This window comes from Pollicipes pollicipes, unplaced genomic scaffold (genome assembly GCF_011947565.3).
Source record: "Pollicipes pollicipes isolate AB1234 unplaced genomic scaffold, Ppol_2.1 Scaffold_7261;HRSCAF=8764_pilon_pilon_pilon, whole genome shotgun sequence".
In the NCBI taxonomy this organism is placed as follows: Eukaryota; Metazoa; Arthropoda; class Thecostraca; order Pollicipedomorpha; family Pollicipedidae; genus Pollicipes; species Pollicipes pollicipes.
In genome coordinates, this window is record NW_023597054.1 from 33,635,990 (window position 1) to 33,654,938 (window position 18,949).

At 48.4% G+C, this 18,949-nt stretch overlaps 1 protein-coding gene across 1 annotated transcript in view; it reads right to left on the minus strand.

Moving 5' to 3' along the window:
• LOC119113013 (putative ammonium transporter 3) overlaps positions 1 to 15,062 on the minus strand; it is a 39,967-nt gene extending 24,905 nt beyond the window's left edge. Inside the window, exon 1 of the mRNA XM_037237328.1 lies at positions 15,038 to 15,062. Within this exon, the coding sequence (XP_037093223.1) occupies positions 15,038 to 15,050 (13 nt within the window). The 5' untranslated portion in view covers positions 15,051 to 15,062. The remainder of the gene's footprint in view (positions 1 to 15,037) is intronic.
• Positions 15,063 to 18,949: the final 3,887 nt, after the last annotated feature.

The following is an 18,949-nucleotide window of genomic DNA, read 5'->3' on the forward strand; positions in this document are numbered from 1 at the left end:
GTCAACGAAATCGATCTCCATTCATACACGCAGAGACAAGAGCTTTCCGGTGAGGACGATCCACCAAGCGGAGAGTCCGCCGCCTACCTTCTCCGGCGCTGGGCCGGAAGAAGCGCGGCATGACTGCTGTTGGTGCGGCGGTGGCGGCGGCGACGGCGGCCCCTGACCCGGTCCACCCCGCAACTGCGCGCCGCTGGCCGCTCCGGCCTGTCGTGCTTCGGCAGCGCGCGGCCGCCGGCGCGGTCGGCTCCTAACCGGCGCGAGCACGACACGCAGCGCGGGAATAACCACCGCGGCCGGCACGCGCCGCGACCAACTGGCCATGGCGCGGCTGCAAGCGGCTCGCTGTGTGGCCCAGGCCTCTGTCTCTCTCCAGCCGTTCGTAACGGTGTGCAGCTGCAATCGATGCGTTTGCCGCCTGCACCAAGCAGCCGTTCGTCTTCAGGTGGCCGATATCTGTAAAGGCATGCTTGCTGGCGGGAAATTAATCGACCAGAATATCGCCCCTGTCAGTACTTTAAGTCCGCATTCGGCGCCTACATAGTCCGGATCGCCTGCTGCGCAATCAAGTGCGTGTGAACGCCGACGATACGTGATGGCGTGATGTGCGTGGTGCACTGACGGCCTCCCCACAGCCGGCGCGGCCGACCGAGCGCGACCGGCTGATTACGGCAGCCGTGTCTGTCCCGAAGCCGACCAGCATCGTTACCCGATAATGGTCACTGCCATGCACCTGCAACACGGAACCTCACTCGGACAGATCATCTCTCGGTCGCGGCGACACGCAAGACCATTTTCGGAGCAACAAGGGGTCCGAAATATACTGGAACATGGCGCAGTGGCAGAGGCGTGGCACAAACCTAGAAGTGATACGTTGAATCGGGATGAGCCCCAGATTCTAGGGCACTGCAGGTGCGGCGAATAAGTTTCAGTCAATGGCTTCAGAAATTGACATACATGGCAAAAATCGATGATACACAAGTGGAGCATTCCCTTTGAATGTAAAATGTTCATAAGAAAGCACACACACGACACGTGACGATTGTCATAGCGCATGGATTCACGTTTGCACTGTAAGTCAAACCCGTTAAAATTTTTGACGTACAATAGTTAGGTTGGTTTATAAGGGTCACTCAATTAATCGTGCACCGATGTCATAATTGTGATGGAGTTTTACATAATAAAACAATAGGCTCTCTAGCGAAACCACACTGATAAATTTTTTGATACAAACAAAACGGCTACAAAAATGATTTTGGCAATATTTTATTTGTGGTATGAAATCACACCATGCAAAACATTGCTTCAATGTCTCGCTTGGTTGTCCAGTAAATGACATTTTGGAAACTGCGTGTGCCGATCCCGTGCTCTCGTAACTCCCGTAAAACCGTGTCTAACGAAGCCCGCTGTTTGAATGCGTCCAACTTCGCGCATCGAGCCCGGTAGCAAATAAATGTTTGGCTTTACAAAGGAGCCATAAGTCTGAAAACGAACCTATGACAGTAAGAAAGTTGAGAGTTCATGCTCGATAACAATCATTTTACCTCAGGCGGTTTGCACATAAGAAGTAGCAAACGCTATATGAACTGTTGATATCTTTATTACTGTAATTCTAGGTTTGTTGTTTTGGTGTAAACGTCCGACCCCATCGGGCTGCCGCAAATGATCAATGCAGTTGATGGGTACATAAACTCAATACCTAGCTTACCCCATCGGGCCATTTTTCCACCTTCGTCGTCAGGGACGGGACCTCATAAGCGCCGGCGCCATCGCAGAAACTAAGCATGATTCAACAACGCATGCTTTGCGGGGAGCGAAAATGGAATCATGCTTAGTATCATTGAACAAGTGCAACAAGTTAATAGACAAAACCAGATAAATGCGAAAACTGAAAGATTTTGCTGTTTTCTATGCACAAGATTGTGCGCGGTGTTATACAATAGTGAGAATACCTTTGCATAACGCTTTCCTTACTGAATGATACACCGATAGTAACCGTCTGTGCGGATAACCTGCGGTTTGTCAAGTCGACCCAGCAGGTGCATAGGCCCATCAGGACTGGGCGTCTATGCGTATATGCATTACTTTCATAGGGCCATCGACAATTTGAGAGCAGCTATTGCAGCTTTGGGCGAAAAGTACAAGAGATAAGGACATGGAAGTGCAAAACGTAAAAAAAATAGATAGACACTCATTCACCGGCTGCCAATAGCAATATCGCTGAGCTGTTCTCATCGCCTGCACTAGACGCTGCTGTGCCAGTTACGTGGTGTCGGTTGGCAGTGCATTATACAACACTGACGTGTGATACCCGAAATGTCTTCCGTTAGCCTCGGTTTTCGGTCTAGAGAGGTGCAGTAGCCTATCCTGTCGAGTGGGTCGCACACGTACGTCGTGGTTAACACCAACAGGTCTCTCAGCACATCAGGCTCGCCGTGCAGCGTCACCTTACGAGCCAGGGTGACCGCTTGAAATTCTGCTACGCGTCGAGGCAGAATCCTTCGAAGTTCCTCAGGCAGGTCGGACACATGGCCAGGTCTACGTCGGAAATCAGGTGTAAAATTACCACAAACCGTTGGACAGTATCTGACCTTCGTGAGCGCCAACTCTGCTACTAGAATTTGGATGACGTTATCGGGAAGGTAGGGCCGCAAGGTTCTAGGACAAAAAGTGGAAAATCCCACTTAGCAAATGCTTTTTGTCGAACTCTGAATGATGAATGCGGAATGACGACATGTAAAAAAGTCGACGCGGCGAAAATTCGAAACGGCTGAATGGCAAAACGCGAAAAGGCGCCATCGAAAAACGTCGACATGCCAAGTTGGCGAACGGCCGAATGACGAACTTCAATACAGCAGCCTAGCAAAACATTAGTTTGTCATATTGGCGAGGGGCAGAATGGCGAAATACGAAAGGTATTTGAATTTGATCCTGGTAAATGGTGCCTTAAAAATCGTGGACATGTCAAAATGCTGGGTGGCTGGCCGGGCGCCGTTCGCTGTGTAGGGAATCTGTAAAAACGTCCAAGATCGCAGCGTCCAGTGGCCTATGTCGAGGAGTGGGCCCGAAGCTCCACGACTTGATAGGAAACTGCACGCCCGTATGTATAAATTTTTCATTCCATCTCACCACCGACATGTTGCAGTTTTCGCGCCTACCGCATAAGCTAGGGGGCAGATTTCTCAAAATGCCTGTCGTTTTTACATGATGCTATCTCAGTGTTTGTCATTTTGACATGTAGTCACTTTCCCATGTGGCCATTTCTTCAAACAAGATGCTTAACGGTAAGTTGTTCAGTGCATTAGCGAGGAGTATTATTCAGATAGATAATACAGCAATAATAGCCTTATTTCTCGGAAAAAAACCAGGAGAATGGAGATATAGTTGGGTTGATCCTTCGGCAACATGCCTTATCATTTGTATGGGGAATAGCAATGAGGAACCCATGCGCTCCTCCACTGGCCATATCATTTTTATGCCCATTTGAAACAAAGGCCCTGGCCGCCAGCCCATTAAAACCAATTTTCTTAGCTAGATGCATTGATGATTATGCTGGGGTATGGACGCACGGATAGCAAGCCCTTGAAGAGCTTTACAGTTCATGAACAACCAGCATCCAAATCAAGCTTTTACGATGGAGCATACAGGTGGTCGAAAGGAGGTCTCCTATTTGAATACGCTAGTGACCGTGGAAAGGAAGAACAACCGCACAACATTAGAAACGGAGCTCTTTATCAAGGCCATCAGCTCTGGTATAATTCTGCACTACGAGGCTGCGCATACAACTTCCACTAAGCACAATATCATTCGTAACATGTTCCATAGGGCTCTAAACCGCTCATCAAGAAGTGAAAAGGAAAGGCAAGAGCATAAACAAAATATGGGCTTTGCTGTTGAGCAATGGATATTCTCCGCGACTTCGAGGTAGAATGTTGGAAGAAGTAAAAAAGTATAGAGCGCCTGAGGAGATGGGTGGTAAGAGGCGGGAACACGTCCTATCGGAAGACGGGCTCTTAACGCTATCTTATATAGATGGGCACTTGCTTTGAAAAATCAAACACATTGCTCAAAAATCCAAACAGGGCGTATGCGTAGCTTTGAAGAGCAACAATAAGCCAAAGAACCCTCTGGTGAGATCTTCTATCTCGAAGCCCAAGTGCCCGGGTGGCAAAATATGCCATTTTTGCAATTCTAGGTGTCTAGGGGTGTGCACACAAAAAAACGTGTTTTACGAAATCAAGTGAAGGCTGTGTGAAAAACATGGGGGGGGGGACATAGTCTATATTGGGAGTCCACGCGCTCTATTTGTTTGAGACACTCAGGCTGAAAGCGAGGGAGTAATGGACTCTATGCCCCTTTTGGAGCTCAAAGTTATCTACAGAGCACAAGACTACCCCAACAGGAAAATAAGTGAATCTATTCTTATAAAAGTCGTAGACCAAATCTACACACGCACCCAAGTCGCCGGTTAGATACCTTTCGCTCGGGTGGGAGAGGGGGGGGGGGGGGGTTATCAGTTTGACCCCCTTCCCCTGAGATCTCAGGAACAAAGAGAGCTAGAGACACCCTTTCAGACAATTTACGGGGCGTATTGGCCTCTACCTGAACTCACTTAGGTCAAAGTTTGAGGTTCCTCTGTCGCGACCTTGGCGTGAAATAAGGTAGCCCTGTTCTAAGCAAAAGGCTACATGATCATTTAAGGTCAGTGGCATTGCTTGACCTTTCGAAGGTCATGGTGACCAAAAGCATGCAAGACTGCTCTGAGTTTTGCATGTGAATAAACGACAAAGATTACGCTAGGCCGTATGTTCCTTAAACAAAATGTTGAGCTAGATCATTTTAGGTCAGTGACCTATTCTGACATTTGGGAAGTGCACGGAAGATGTATAATGCGGTTCCTGTTATCAATGAATTCGAAATAAGCACCAGAAACTACCCCCTACAGCAAACCCTTGGGAAATAAAACAACTTGGCTTTGACCTTGGTCTGACCTTCGACACTGACCTCACACCAATGTGATTTGTTCATTCAATTGTTGTGTTGCCTAATATATTTTAAAGATGTGTGGTCTCGTCTAGCACTCCGTTGTTGCATCGGATTGAGCGATTTCCTAGAAATTGACTTCGCGAAATTCATGGCCTGACTTTGCCTGCCGTAGGTCAGCGACCTGACAGGGCACATCTAAATTCTTACAGCAAACAATCTGCTATCTAATTGTCTACGACCAAGCAAAATTTGGCACGGCTGCGCCGCGCCGTTCGGAAACCATGCTGGTAAAACCTTTGGAGGGTCAGTTTGATCCCCACCCGAGCGCGCGTTAACGTACAGGGCTCATCATGGCCAACTATGCGAATGTGATATCTGCCTTAATGTGTGATGCGTGCTAGCTTAGAATCGCTTACTTGCTTAAGTGATGCCTGACGCGTGATGCGCGATGCCTATTCAGTTGAAATCGCCTGCATGTATAACTGATGCGCGATGTGGGATGCCTGTTTACTTTAAATCGCTTCCATGTTTGAATGAAGCGTGATGCGTGATGCATATTTGCTTGAATTGGTTTGCATGTACACGTATGTTCGCGCATTCTAATTCTTAGATAGGTACTGTGTAGGGGTAATAGCTGCCAATCGCTCTTTGTTTAATCCCCTGAATGTTGGTTTCCTGTAAAAATTGTAGTTTCCTGTTTTAAAAAACCTGAAAAATCGAGTAGGATCATCGGCAGACAATTTTGAATTCACTTCTGCTACTGTTTCGATAAAAGCATGTTGCCGAAACATCAACCCTGCCATATTCCCATTCTCCTGGTTTTCCCCGAGGAACAAGATGCTTAACGGGACTGCTCCACATTTTATGGCGTTTTCAACTGCGAATAAGCTTCTTTACGATCATGGCGTGCAGTTCACACTAATGCCCTTCTTAAAAATTGAAACCCTTTCGTTTCCGAGCTAGGAGTAGCGAACCCCTGTAAACCATTTCGCGCCGCCCATTTCGAAATAATCTAGACATGAAACTCCACTTAAGCCTCGTGATAGAAACTCCTCACAAACTTTGCCTCCTCAGAGGTCATATGATTTTCAAGGTCGCGAAAAACGTGACCATTGGCTTTTTCGTGTCTGAAGCACATCAGCGTGGATCGTTGTAGTAACGAACAAAGGTTAGCTTTCAACCAGTTCGAACCGTGTAATGCAAGTTTTGAACAACATTTAGGTATTTGGCAGTTCTACTAGTTGCGAAGAAAATATGCCTGTTATTTAATAGCTTGAGGATGGCGGATTACCCGCGAGAATATGCGCAAGTACACAAATTTGCCATCATGGAGAAATATAAGAGAAAATCAGGATGAGAAAGGGCCAAAGCATGCTCAAATAACGGTAGCCGGTTCATTTCACACAAGCTCTTGCCAAACCACTTCTCGGCGAGCCGAAATGCTACTAGTAAGTCAGCCCGTAAAATACAGAGGTTATTGTGACACAGTCGGTCTGGCAGCGACTCTGACGCCACAAAATCGTTAAATGACATGATGGAACGTTGACGAATTCAGGAGCGTGTTTACTAAATAGCCATTTAGAGGGTGGTAAAAGTGTACTTGTTGTCGCCAACCGAATTTCTGGAGGCAAAATGGTGGCTAGTGGCGTAATGCGATACCGTATGACATAAGATGGTCATGAAGTTAATGCTCAGTAGCGTCATCAGGAATCGGGCTATCGCCGAGAGCCTATTTCTTCATCGCAATTTTGAATATCATGCACACAACCGAAACACCCAAGTATAGAATTCCTTCGTCGGGACAAATGCTGCTATCAGGAAAGCAGGTGCACCTGCCTTAGACTATGGGGTGGCCCAATCACAACAGCAGCTTTCTCCATCCTCAGGACTTGGCGGGGCATCACTTTGAAACTCGACCCACGGCTGGATTTGCAGGGACCTCGATAGCCAGGGCAGCAAAATACATGACAGAATTCGAGCCGGTGGCAGGCAACACTGAGGATGACGTCCAATATGCAGGCCTCCTCGAGACAATACACCCTTATGAAAATCACGTGTGCACTTCGAGCCCCATCTCAAACATCATCAAACAATCCACCATACCCTACGCATGCTCCCCGCCTGGCGGGACACGTGTTGCATGGTGGAGGCCTTTCGCCATGCCCCAACAAGTAGATTGTATCTAAATTTGTTAATACCTTGGCATCAGTCGGCTAGTTCCTTCTGAACTACATACTCGTCCTGACAGGTGGGAGAAGGGAGCGGGGGCTATGCAATTTTGGTTTGTCGACTTTGTGGTATGTGGCTCTTTTGTAGTTAGCCACGTCACCCATCGGATTTTTGACATGCCGCCATTTTTTATGCCACCGTTTTGCAATTGGTCATTTGGCAGATTTTAATTTTGTTGCGCTTACTTATTTACATGTCACCAATATGGAAGTCGTCATATGATAGCCGACAGTAAGCATTCAGCAGGCTGTAAGTCGACTATTTGTCCGGACACCGCAAATACCGACGTCGTGATTTATTATTTGTTTTTTCTTGAGATGTCGCTCCATGTCGCTATTTTGTACTTAAGCCATTTTGCCGATTCGCCTTTTTCGGCGTGTCGACATTTTACATGTCGCCAATATGAAGTCGTCTTAAAACAGTCGACAAAAAGGCAATCGGCAAACTGCAATTCAACTTTGTGTCGGACACCGTGCCGCGCATGGGACAGGCCATCAGCTCGCCCCTGCACCGGCGGCTGAGCTCGGACGCACGGGAATCCAAGGACAGGACGCTGTCAAAGATGACAACTAGGTCTCTCACCTCCGCACACGGTTCCAGCTCAGGGTCACCACAAGTTACGTTGAAGTCTGGAAGGGTGTGTAAATTTTGACCACTGCCGAAAGTGATGCGTTGTTTTTTGGCCGCGTTCGCCTTAAGGGCCTGCGAGCGGGACTGGCAGCTCAAGGACGCAATCGATGCTTGCATGCGAAAGCTTTGTCCCTTGAGGTTGTCCTTCGGACCGCGTGCTAAAATTGAAAAAAAAACGTGTGCGTTTTCTTGGTACATAGTCGGGTCGTTCGAGAAAACTGTGAAAAGAAGCAGGCCTAATGCTGAACTTCGGAAGACACCTATGTTTTTGCCGAGCAGCCGTGATATAACCTTGTGCACGGACCCATCATTCAGGCATACGCTCCGTGTGTGCCCCTGAAGGTAGGCGGCAAACCAGGACGTCTCAATATCGTGCATTTGCAGCCTCTGAACAAAAAATTGGTGATCGATGGCGTCAAAACATTTGCTCGAATCAATAGCACACAATATTCAAACCTCTCCTTATCGGTACCGCCAATAATATGGTCTTGGCGAAAACAAACTTATTCAGCTGCTCAGCCGTCGCGACTGGTCGGATCGACTGTCTGCCGCTCTTAGCAGCTATCACCCTCTTCATGCGTCGTCACAGGCTGGCCGGACTCCGCTCTCTGATCTCTCCCTGTATTCTGTTACGCCGATTGCTGGGGGCGGCTGATCGGACAGCACGATTCAGCCCGTGGTATTCGAACGAGCATCTCCAGTCTCATCGTCACCGTCAATCTTTCTTCATCCTTAGCAGGGCATAGGCGTCAACAAAACGTAAAGACGAGTCCGAAATGCGGTCCACTGATCACTAACGGTCAGTGCAGAAAAAAGCTTCCTCCAATCAACATAACGAAGGCTTCGGTTTAACACGAGAGCTTCTGGTTTAACACAACGAAGATCCGAGTAAAAATAAGCGATTTCAATGCGCTTCAGGCAGCGAGGCAAGATAACAGAAGGCTGAAATGGAAGCTTCGGGCATTCAATAGCGCACTTCTGAACTTATACGGTCTAAAATGGTGGGCGTTAGCACTGCATTTATGAACGATGTCACGGTCAAGGTTTTGAACAAAATGTTCACCTCAAACAGAGAACCGATGGAGAAAGCCTGTACGGTCGCAAGTTGGTCAGGAGGAGGTCAATGCAAAGCATGCTGTCATATACTTTCGCACACAAAATAAAAACGGGTATCTGTTAGAGAAAATAACATAATGATGTTTTGTGTTTTATGCCATTGCATAGAAATGATTAAAAACGATATGCTTCATATTTGTCCAATTCACTACAGTTTCTGTTTATCGAACGTACCAGATTCGTGAATATTAACGAAAGGTGTGTTCGAAGATTTCTTGGAGGCATTGTTTGAACTTAAGTAAATTCAATGGCGGAGGTGGTTGGAGCGCATGTCATTCTAGATGTGGGGTCTTTGGTTCAAGCCTGACTTGCCACAGGTTTTCCTCAACCGGCTCCTGCCTGCAGCTGATTGTAGTTGTGGCGTGATTGCCCTGTCACGAGATCAACGCACCGCCAAACAGCATTCGTGGCGGTAGGTCATGGTCTGTCTTTAACTAGACACTCCTATCTGGTGACCCAGCCCGAGGGCGCGTCCTCGCTATGAGCCACTGGAACAGTCATCTGACCACCGGGCCCGACAGCACGGCAAAGGCCTGATGCATACAGACCGACTCCGGCCGGCATCTTGACAGTAAGTACGTGGTCAAGACCAGTGCTACGGAGTCACCTGGCTCTTACCGGCTTCAACTCCGACACCCATGCGAACTTCGGTGGGACTAGAACTGACTCCGACTCCGACGCAAAACCAGTTGCCATCAGGTAGCAATGTGGGACCTAACCTTTTACCCGTCCTTTTCAATCACCCAAAGTGAACTGCACTAAGACCACCTCTGTGGCTGAAGAATAAAGGAGCTGTTGTTGCCATGTGCTTACTCTGAACAGATATGTCCAGGCGCCAACAACAGCTTGCTAAGTCAACTGGCCGCAGACACGTTCGCACATGCCCAAACACGAGCGCGGACGTGATCTACCAAGCTGGATAAATCGAGTGGGTAGGCTGGGCAGGTGCACAGGTCCACCGCTACCAGAAAAGCTCCGAGCACAGCCATCCCCAGCTGGCGCCCAGCAAGAAGATCGCATCAACAAGGTTGGGTTTCATCGATGAGCGCGCATCGCCGGGGATGAACGCAGCGCCGAGAACAGCCTCTGCACACTGATTTGGGTCACGGGAAGTGCAGTGCGCGTTCTGAAGGCACCCAGAAGGTGCTCGTTCGTCAACAGCTCCCGGAAGGCGGAGATAATGGCTTCGAGCGTCGAGTTGGTCTTGGCACACGGTAACTGGCGTACAGTCTCAAGACTTGCCTCCAGCGACGATCGGCACCGTCTCCTGTTGAGTTAGCGACGGTACGGCGGGTTTTCCACGGCTGGTTCTACGTCATGCCCTTCGTGCTGTTGTCAACACTACTGGCGTTCTGTTCCTGAGGCTCACCTGCCGCCTCAACTCCTGGGACTCGCGCGACAGCTCAGCTCCTGAGGCTCACCTGCCGCCTCAACTCCTGAGACTCGCGCGACAGCTCAGCTCCTGATGCTCACCTGCCGCCTCAACTCCCGAGACTCGCGCGACAGCTCAGATCCTGAGGCTCGCACGGCGGCTCAGCCCGCCGCCGCAACTTGCCCGCTCACGGCACTTTCCCGGAGACTCTCTCGCCGTCTCCGGTACCATAGGTACATGTAAATGGCCCACAGGAAAACCTCGCACTTGCAAATCTTGGCCTAACGACGGTACACGACGTCAGCGATGCTGACATCGATGCTGGTCTGGCCTCTGAGCAGTCTCCCCTTTAGCAGCATGCGTTTCGTCGTGCACATGTACGGAGAAAGGTTTGTTGGCCGAATGCACGTCACTGTGGCCGTTGTCACCCCAGAACACCCTAGGCCTGCAGCAAATGCGGCAATATTTGGGCCGACAGTTGCGGCCGTGATTTGGCCGACTCCAGACCCCCAATATAGCACACAATAGCACGCAGATCTTGCGATTCAGACAGCATCTTATCGGTGCTACCTCATTGCGCCTCTGCGCTGATGATCAATAATCTAAGTCGAGGATCGGTCGTACTCTGGGTAGCGGTTGAGGCGGATGCGGCCGCTAGCGTTCATGCACGGAAGTGGACCACGGAGTTCTGTCTTTATCTCGTCCCACTTGACTACTGCGGCCTCTATTATCAGGTTTCCCACTGCATTTCGTTCGAGACTAGCCATAAGCGTAAGGGACAGTGTTCGAGTGTGCTCTTCATTCCTTCTCCCGACGGTGTCGCCTGTGACAGGTCGCCGCACACGATGAGGTAGACCAGGTTCGTCCGCTGTCATGTTGATGACAATTTTTGATAATGAGGAACAGTTGGAGGCCTCCTCTTAGCGAGGGACACGAACGGCGGACTGAACTAGAGCTTACACAGACACTTTCTCAATCTCGACAGCACGTTCATCTCCTAAACATTTATGGATGTCACTGTGGGTTTGTTCCATGATTTGAAAATATGACCTTGCTGACATGCCTAGCATTCTGACCGCACTTACGGGGAACTACGCAGGAAATTCGAATGAAGCCGCGTCTAAAACTGCATGTTTTAAGAAAACCTTGCGTGCCGTAGTCGTGCGCAGGCTCCACGCAAGCGCAGTGCAGTGTATCATGTTTTCAATTAATCTATGACGCCGGTATTTAGTCACGTCCATTTTAATGCGTAAATGAAAGGGAGCATGTGCCGCCTGGTGCTTTAAACCGTTGGTCATTGCATACGCCGCTGCTGCCGACCTAACAAACGTACCCACCAACCGTGGTTTGGAGATATTTACACGCTTTACGTTTCTTGGACACACGACGACGCGAACGGAGATCCGGACTCGGAGTTAGCTGAATTCTAGCGACTCCGACTCCACTTTGACTTCGGCCTCCGTATCGACTGCATAGAGGCTCCGTCTCCCCTCTGACTATAACTCCGACTCTGACTCTGACTCCGCAGTACTGCTCAGTATTTCCGCAAGGGTGTCGAAGCGAACTGAAATGTCGGCCGCGAAGTATACAGCGCATGCGTGCGTGCGCGTCTATGCCATCAGCCCCCAAAGTCCCCGGAATAGGGCTCCAAAAATAATGTTTATCTCTTAAATTGAAGCATGTCCAGCTGACAACCACAAATATTGTTATGTCCTAGAAGAATGCGTTCTTGAACCCACGCTCATTGTGCCCTGCAAACAAAATGATTTGAACTGCCTATCCCAAAGAACGCACACAAATCACTTTCGATTTCGATACCTTCCTTTCTTTGTCTCGGTTGAACAGTTTTAGTTCGAATTCACCAGCATTGTGACCATCTTTGAGCATTTTGAGCCCATGTCGTTCTCCACCTTAAAAACCACGCACGGTCTGCAAGCGGTGGATGCTACGCCGCTGCAGGGAGCCAGAATCGCTTTTGAACTAGGGTGTGAGTGAAAAATTCCATCGCAAAAAGACCACGCGGGAGTGAAAAAATCAATTCGCAAAAGATGAAGCTTATGAGCTGGTGACTTTTGCTTCAGCAAACAAAGACATCCATTTTAAGTTGGCATGGACGTAACAACAGAAACCTGACCAAACTGTTTTGCTTTTAACATCTTAGGCCATTTAAGTGAAACACAATACCTTAAAGCATAGTAATTTCTTGCCAGTGTAGTGAGCATAAAAATTATCAGTACCAATAATTTGATGCTGCACTTTGCACTCCCCTTCCACAGCACTTTTAACACAAAACAAAGCAAAGGAATTCAATATCAGCCCATCACAAAGTCAAACACGATAGGCATACCTCTGGCTTCTGTCAAGATGGGGTCAGGGAAAACAAACATTGTGTCACTGTTTTTTTTATTATAAAATACCAATGCTTATTTCCATGAAAGTAGCCTAGCTATGCCGAACCCTAAGAAGCCTTACTTCATATCATCCTGTCTAACCTGTTTGTATCACAGCAGCAGTTGTGAGTTACTGATTCTTGCACAATTCCTATTGCCACTTTCCGTACACTTAACCAGCTTAACCTAACTTAGAGTAGCCCATATGTTGAACATCCTGTCAACTCACGCATCTGTGGACAGCAGCGCTTGTGATAAAACATGATAAGGCTAATTTTTGATTGGTTTCAACCTGCATTTTTATTCAGTTCATTTGTGTATGCTTGTTGACATCAGACAAAGTTGACAGCACACAAATCAAAACACTTCAAATCACTTTGAACAACATACTTTGATTGCCGTGGTTAACCTATGCCAAGGGCAATAATGGGTATGATCCACAAAACAATCTTCTCCAAAAGTAACATTACTTTTAGATGACCATGCCAGTATTGCTGCTTGCCTTTTCAGCTGCAGCAAAGGCGTCTATTAGGCTTGTTAATTCATATTTAACGACAAAATTTGAGATGTTGGCTTCACATTTTAAATGGGATGGTCTGACTATTTGTCACATACTAATATTTAACTCAAATTATTATTGATATGCAGCTTAGAGTACCCCTGTGTTAAAAATATAGCGCATGTATACAGTACAGACATTTGCCAGTCAGCAAGCCATGACAACTATAGAAAACATCTGGTTCAAGCAGCCATGAGGGGCCGCTTCAAGAAATTTAGGGCAAATAATCAAGAATATAGAACAGAATAAGCCCATTGCATTCCTTGTGGCATCGTAATTTGTCTTACGACAAAACTCGATGGATTAAAACAGAAAATGGTTAACTCTGGTTACCAATCATGTGTTGAAAGCAGGTAAGGTAAGCGAGTACTTGGTCCACAGGAGACTTACTGGCTTATTCCTGCTCCCCCAAAACAAAAAGTCAGTACCTTTTGCATGGTCTGCTGGCAGACCATGCAAAGAGTCATCCGACCCACACCCCAAAAATAAATATCGGCCATGCCCACCAACCTACGAGATTAAAATGCGAAACAAGTAAGAGGTGTGCACGATAAACATCTCCAAAGGGCAGAGCTCGCCATCAAACACTTCTGTATTAGCTGCGTCAGGTCTGTCCCAGAGCTCTGTATCGCAGTATTAGGATAGCCATGTCAGGTAGCCTGGTGAGTTAGACACCCGAAAGGCTTAGATTTATCATTATTGAGCACCGCCATGAACCAAGAAAACGGTTAACCGAGGGTTTAACAGGGCAAAAATGGTGGTAAAAATAAGTTCCATATTTCAAATTGTCTCCTTCATTCCCAGTGAATTGTTCATTCTCGGGTGCATATCAAACATATTTGGGCGGCTGGCGAATTAATCCAATGCATGTATCAAATACGTGTAAGTTGGCAGCTGGAGCATCTTGCAGAGAAATTGGTCGACATTTTAATCAGCAGATGGTACCTTAAAGACAATCGAAAAGGAAGGAAGAATACAAGTGGCGTCGCACCCGTATGATACCAAGAAAATCAAAAGTAGTTAAATAAATATACTGATACTTTTCAGGGAGAATTTTGTAACCGGCTGATTTGACTTAAAATCTGTAAACACGAGTGCTCAAATGGTGAAATTCATCTTGTAAATTTAATTCAGAAGACATTTCTTGAACTCTTCACTCCTGCATTTCGGGAGTGATGCAATTTAGTGGTCACGTTTCCTCGGGAAAAAGAAACAAGTGGGGTAAAATTATCTACCAAGCCGTTATTGTTCTAAATAAATCGTGGTTCCGATCAAACGATCCAAAAATGCCTTTCCGTTTCTAAGCAGCCTTACGTATGCCCGTCCATACCTCTAATATAAGTCCAATTTCCACTCAAGTTTTAAAGGCCATCAAGCAGCATGCACTGTCAATGTAAAGTGTAAACAGCGCGAGCGCGTTAGCCCCGAACGCCCATCTTTGGTGTGCATCACACCGGCAGGAGTACGGAGTGCTGTTTCAGGCGCCCCTGGCCACCCACCTGTGGTGCACATGGCACCGGCAGGGGTATGGAGCGCTGTCTCAGGTGCCCCTGGCCACCCACCTGTGGTGTACATGGCGCCGGCAGGGGTATGGAGCGCTGTCTCAGGTGCCCCTGGCCGCCCACCTGTGGTGTACATGGCGCCGGCAGGGTGGTGTACGGAGCGCTGCCTCAGGTGCCTCTAGGCACCCACCTGTGGTGCACATGGCACCGGCAGGGGTATGGCGCGCTGTCTCAGGTGCCCCTGGACACCCACCTGTGGTGTACATGGCGCCAGCACGGGGAGCAGAGCGTCGTCTCAGTTGAGCGGCGGCTGCGCTCGTGCACATCGCGTGCGGCCGGTAACCGTCACGCCCCGGGCCATGGCGTCGCGGTGCGCCCGGCGTGCCCCGCTCGGCAGCGCCGCCCCGCGGTGACTGCGGCTGAGACGTCCCACGGGGCCGTCGGCCCGCCTGGCGCACCCAGTCGAACCCGGTCGGAAGCGGGCAGCCCCGCAGCGCGACACGAGGGCGCGCGCCGAGCACGCCGCGGCGGAGGTCGTCGGATCAGGGCATCGGAGGAGGGAGATGTGTGGTTCGAGTGAACAGACAGTGCGGGAAGTGACTAACCGAAGCCGAACTCAAATGTATGCGCGTGAGATAGCGCTATGATTGGGCTGGTGTCAGCGAAATATTGACGCTTTGGAGTTCTGTAAACGACGCTGAACGAGTTCTGTGGTCCTGTGACCAGTCCCGGATGCGTTGTAAGTTTCCGAACCATGCGTATGTTCGGTGCATAATGCAGGTTTACATCTGCTGACGAAAACGTCTGCCCTGGTTTTCTCGGGACATCAACGAACAGAAGACAGACAAGATCGACATCGATTCACAAAGCACCCTTCGTTCTCCGCACTTCGCGTAGAGACACCTTCTCTAAGCTTTGGGGCACTCATAACCTCATCAATACCCATCTGCCAAACTCGCGCGCCATTCCCGAATTCTGTTAACGTCATCAGTGTGCCTAGACACCCACGATTACTCACGTGCAAGACAAATGTGACACACATTATTACACATGCGAAGACGTCAGGCGCTTAGTAGAGGACTGCGCGGATTCGATGTATCCACTAGCGGCTGCTGGATGAGCCGGGCGGATTAGACCAGACCAAAAATTTTAGGTAATATGCAAGTTAAGAACTGACCGAATTGCGTAATTTTTCAAACAAAACGGACTGAATGGATTGAAAAGCAATCGTCTTTCAAACAAACAAACCTGATTTATAACACCCGTTACATAAGTACTATGAAACAATATTGAATCCTGAAATATGTTGAATGCAATCATCAGCAATGAAAGGGAATCCTACATTATTGAGGCAAGCATGTCTCTGACTGGGGCCTTCAACAGAAATTACTACTTGCAAATAATGGCAGTCGTTGAGAAGTGGGTACCAAATGAGGTGCCATGGTAAATAATGGTTGATTGCTAGAAATGTACCTAAAATGCACAAGGCAAGTATCATATATATTCACACAATTAACAAGCCGATCAATAACAATTAAGTAGCTTGTGTTAATTATGTCAACCGTTTTCATGACTGAATGCCGCAGGGACAAGTTTTTAAAAGGTTTTTGCGGTATCTCTATGAAGGTTTAGTATACACTGAATGCTCCGTCAAGGAATGTTGTTCTCAGGCATTTGCTTTAACACGCGCTCGGGTGGGGGTCAAATTGACCCCTCCAAAGTTTTTCCAGAATGGTTTCCGAACGGGGCGGCGTAGCCACGCCAACTTTTGCATAGCTATAGACAAATTAATAGCGGATCGTTTGGCACCAAAAATGTAGGTGTACGTTGTAAGGTCACTGACCCATGGCAGGTCAAAGTCAGGCCATGGTTTCAGCGAAGGCAATTTTTGGGGAATCCTTCAACCTGATCCAACAACAGAGTGTTAGACGAAGCCATACATCTCTGAGATGCTTTCTTAGGTACCACAACAGTTGTATGAACAAATTAAACTGCCCTAAGGTCAGGTATGAAGGTCACACCAAGGTCAAAACCGACATGTTTTGTTACCCTAGGGTTTGCTGTATGGGATAGTTTCTGGTGTTCATTTCGAGTTTATTGATAGCAGGAACGGCGTTATGTATCTTCCACGGACTTCTTAGAGGTCAGAATAGGTCATTGACTTAAAATGACCCAGGTCATCTTTTGTTTGAGAAACATACTGCCCAGCGTAGTCTTTGTCGTTTAAGCAAATCCAAAACTCAAAGCAATCTTGCATGATTTTGGTCACTTTGACCTTAAAAAGGTAAAAAAAGATCACTGAACTTGAAAAAGAATGTGAAATTTTGCTCACAAACGGTTACCTAGGTTCTGGGGTACTTCGAAGACCAGCCTGGAACTTGACCTTGTTTGATCTTCTTTGACCCAAAGGTCATGACCTAGAAATCTGGAACTTTTGACCTAAGTGAGTTCACGTACAGGTCAACACACCCTGTAAATTTGGTGTATCTAGCTTTCTTAGTTCCCGAGATCTCGGGGGTGGGTCAAATTACCCCCTCCCCCCACCCGAGCGAGGGGTATCTAGCCGGCCACCCGGGCGCGTGTTAACATGCAAAATGTAAGCCACGCGCATCTAGTAAAAAATAAGCCTGCTATATAAAACGGGACCCCTTCAAGACATTTCTTCAGCCCATGCCTTTAATTTATCCAAATTTTAGGAAAATACTAGGCAGGCAGCCATCAATGTGAATGGCTGGCAACGGTCGAGGGCGTTGGATGCTGACTGCGTCATACATCGTTTACATCGATGCTGCGGAGAAAGGCAGGTTTAGAGGATCGTTCCATTCGATGATTAAACATTTTTTGGATTGAGGATGTAGAAATTCATCTTGGATCATGTTAAGGTATGTACGCCTTGCAAGCTCTGTAAGTACTGCAAGCAAAGAGGCACAGCACGCAAATAGGCGAAAGTTACGCTAAGGACAGCCAAACGGGCCAGGATCTTGGCAGATGAGACTTTTACAGTGCTGATCGAGAGGTCTGCAATGGAGAGAACACCAGAATAATGGGCAAGGCTACTCAAATTGCCGCACATCGCGTGTGCTATACCTCCAAAAACAGTGCTTGTCTTGATGGTGGCGTCTTCGTTGACCTCCAGGATCAGGGGGTCAGATATCCCTGCATGAGTAATTCGTTGCACCAGACCATACACCGACGTCATGTGAGACTTCCTGGGCAACCCTTCGCGATCCAAAACGGCACAAGCCACGAACATCTGAGAAAAAGCATCTCAAATTTATCAGACGGCAATGTCCGAGGCGCCATGCGTCTTCTAGCCTCAAGCGACGAGATCGTCCAGCATTCTGATGAAGTGATAGAGAGCCCTAAGTACAAGCACCCTATCACTCCACCAGATCTAAGTCTCCCGCCCGGTCCGGACGAAAGTACCCAGCCACATTTGGCCAGGGAAGCTGATGTCGCACCTTTCGCCTCCCTCAACACTGGTTCCAGGGCAGGGCTAGATGGCTTGAGACCGGTCTATCTCAAAGATCTGACTGGCCGATCTGCGGGAGAGGCTGCATCACGGCTCACCACTGCGCTAGCGGGACTGGTTAACCTCCCACTCAATGGAGACATTCCACCTTCGGCTCGAGCAGCTTTCTGTGGAGTCTCTTTGAAGAGCTTACGGAAGTCTGCTGGCGGCCTTAGACCGACCACGGTAGGCTCCGTCTACCGTGGGCTTACGGCTAAGGCAGTCCTCAAGCCGTAAGTGCTCAGCTGGACCACAAACTGAGTCCCGTCCAGAAGGCTGTGCAACTACGGTCCACGCTTTACGACAGCTCTTAAAAACCGGGGGGAAGGCAGCGTTGTCGTAAAAATCGATGTGCGCAATGCTTTTAACACCGTGCGCCGTAGCCATTCTCTTCGTGCCGTGCAAGAGGGCGCACTTTCTCTGTGTCCATTTCCCTGGCAGGCTCATTCCCAGTCCGCTCCTCTCTTCCGCGGCACCGTCAAGATTATGCCAGCTACTGGGATGTAGCGGGGTGATCCATGCTGGTCCGTCGTGCTCTCACTGGCAGCTTATTCAAGTGCCAGTGCCGTCACCTCAAATTATAATTGGTAGTCCCTGGACGACGGGACCATAAGTGGTGATGCTGAAAAAGTTTGCGACGACTTGAAGAGACTG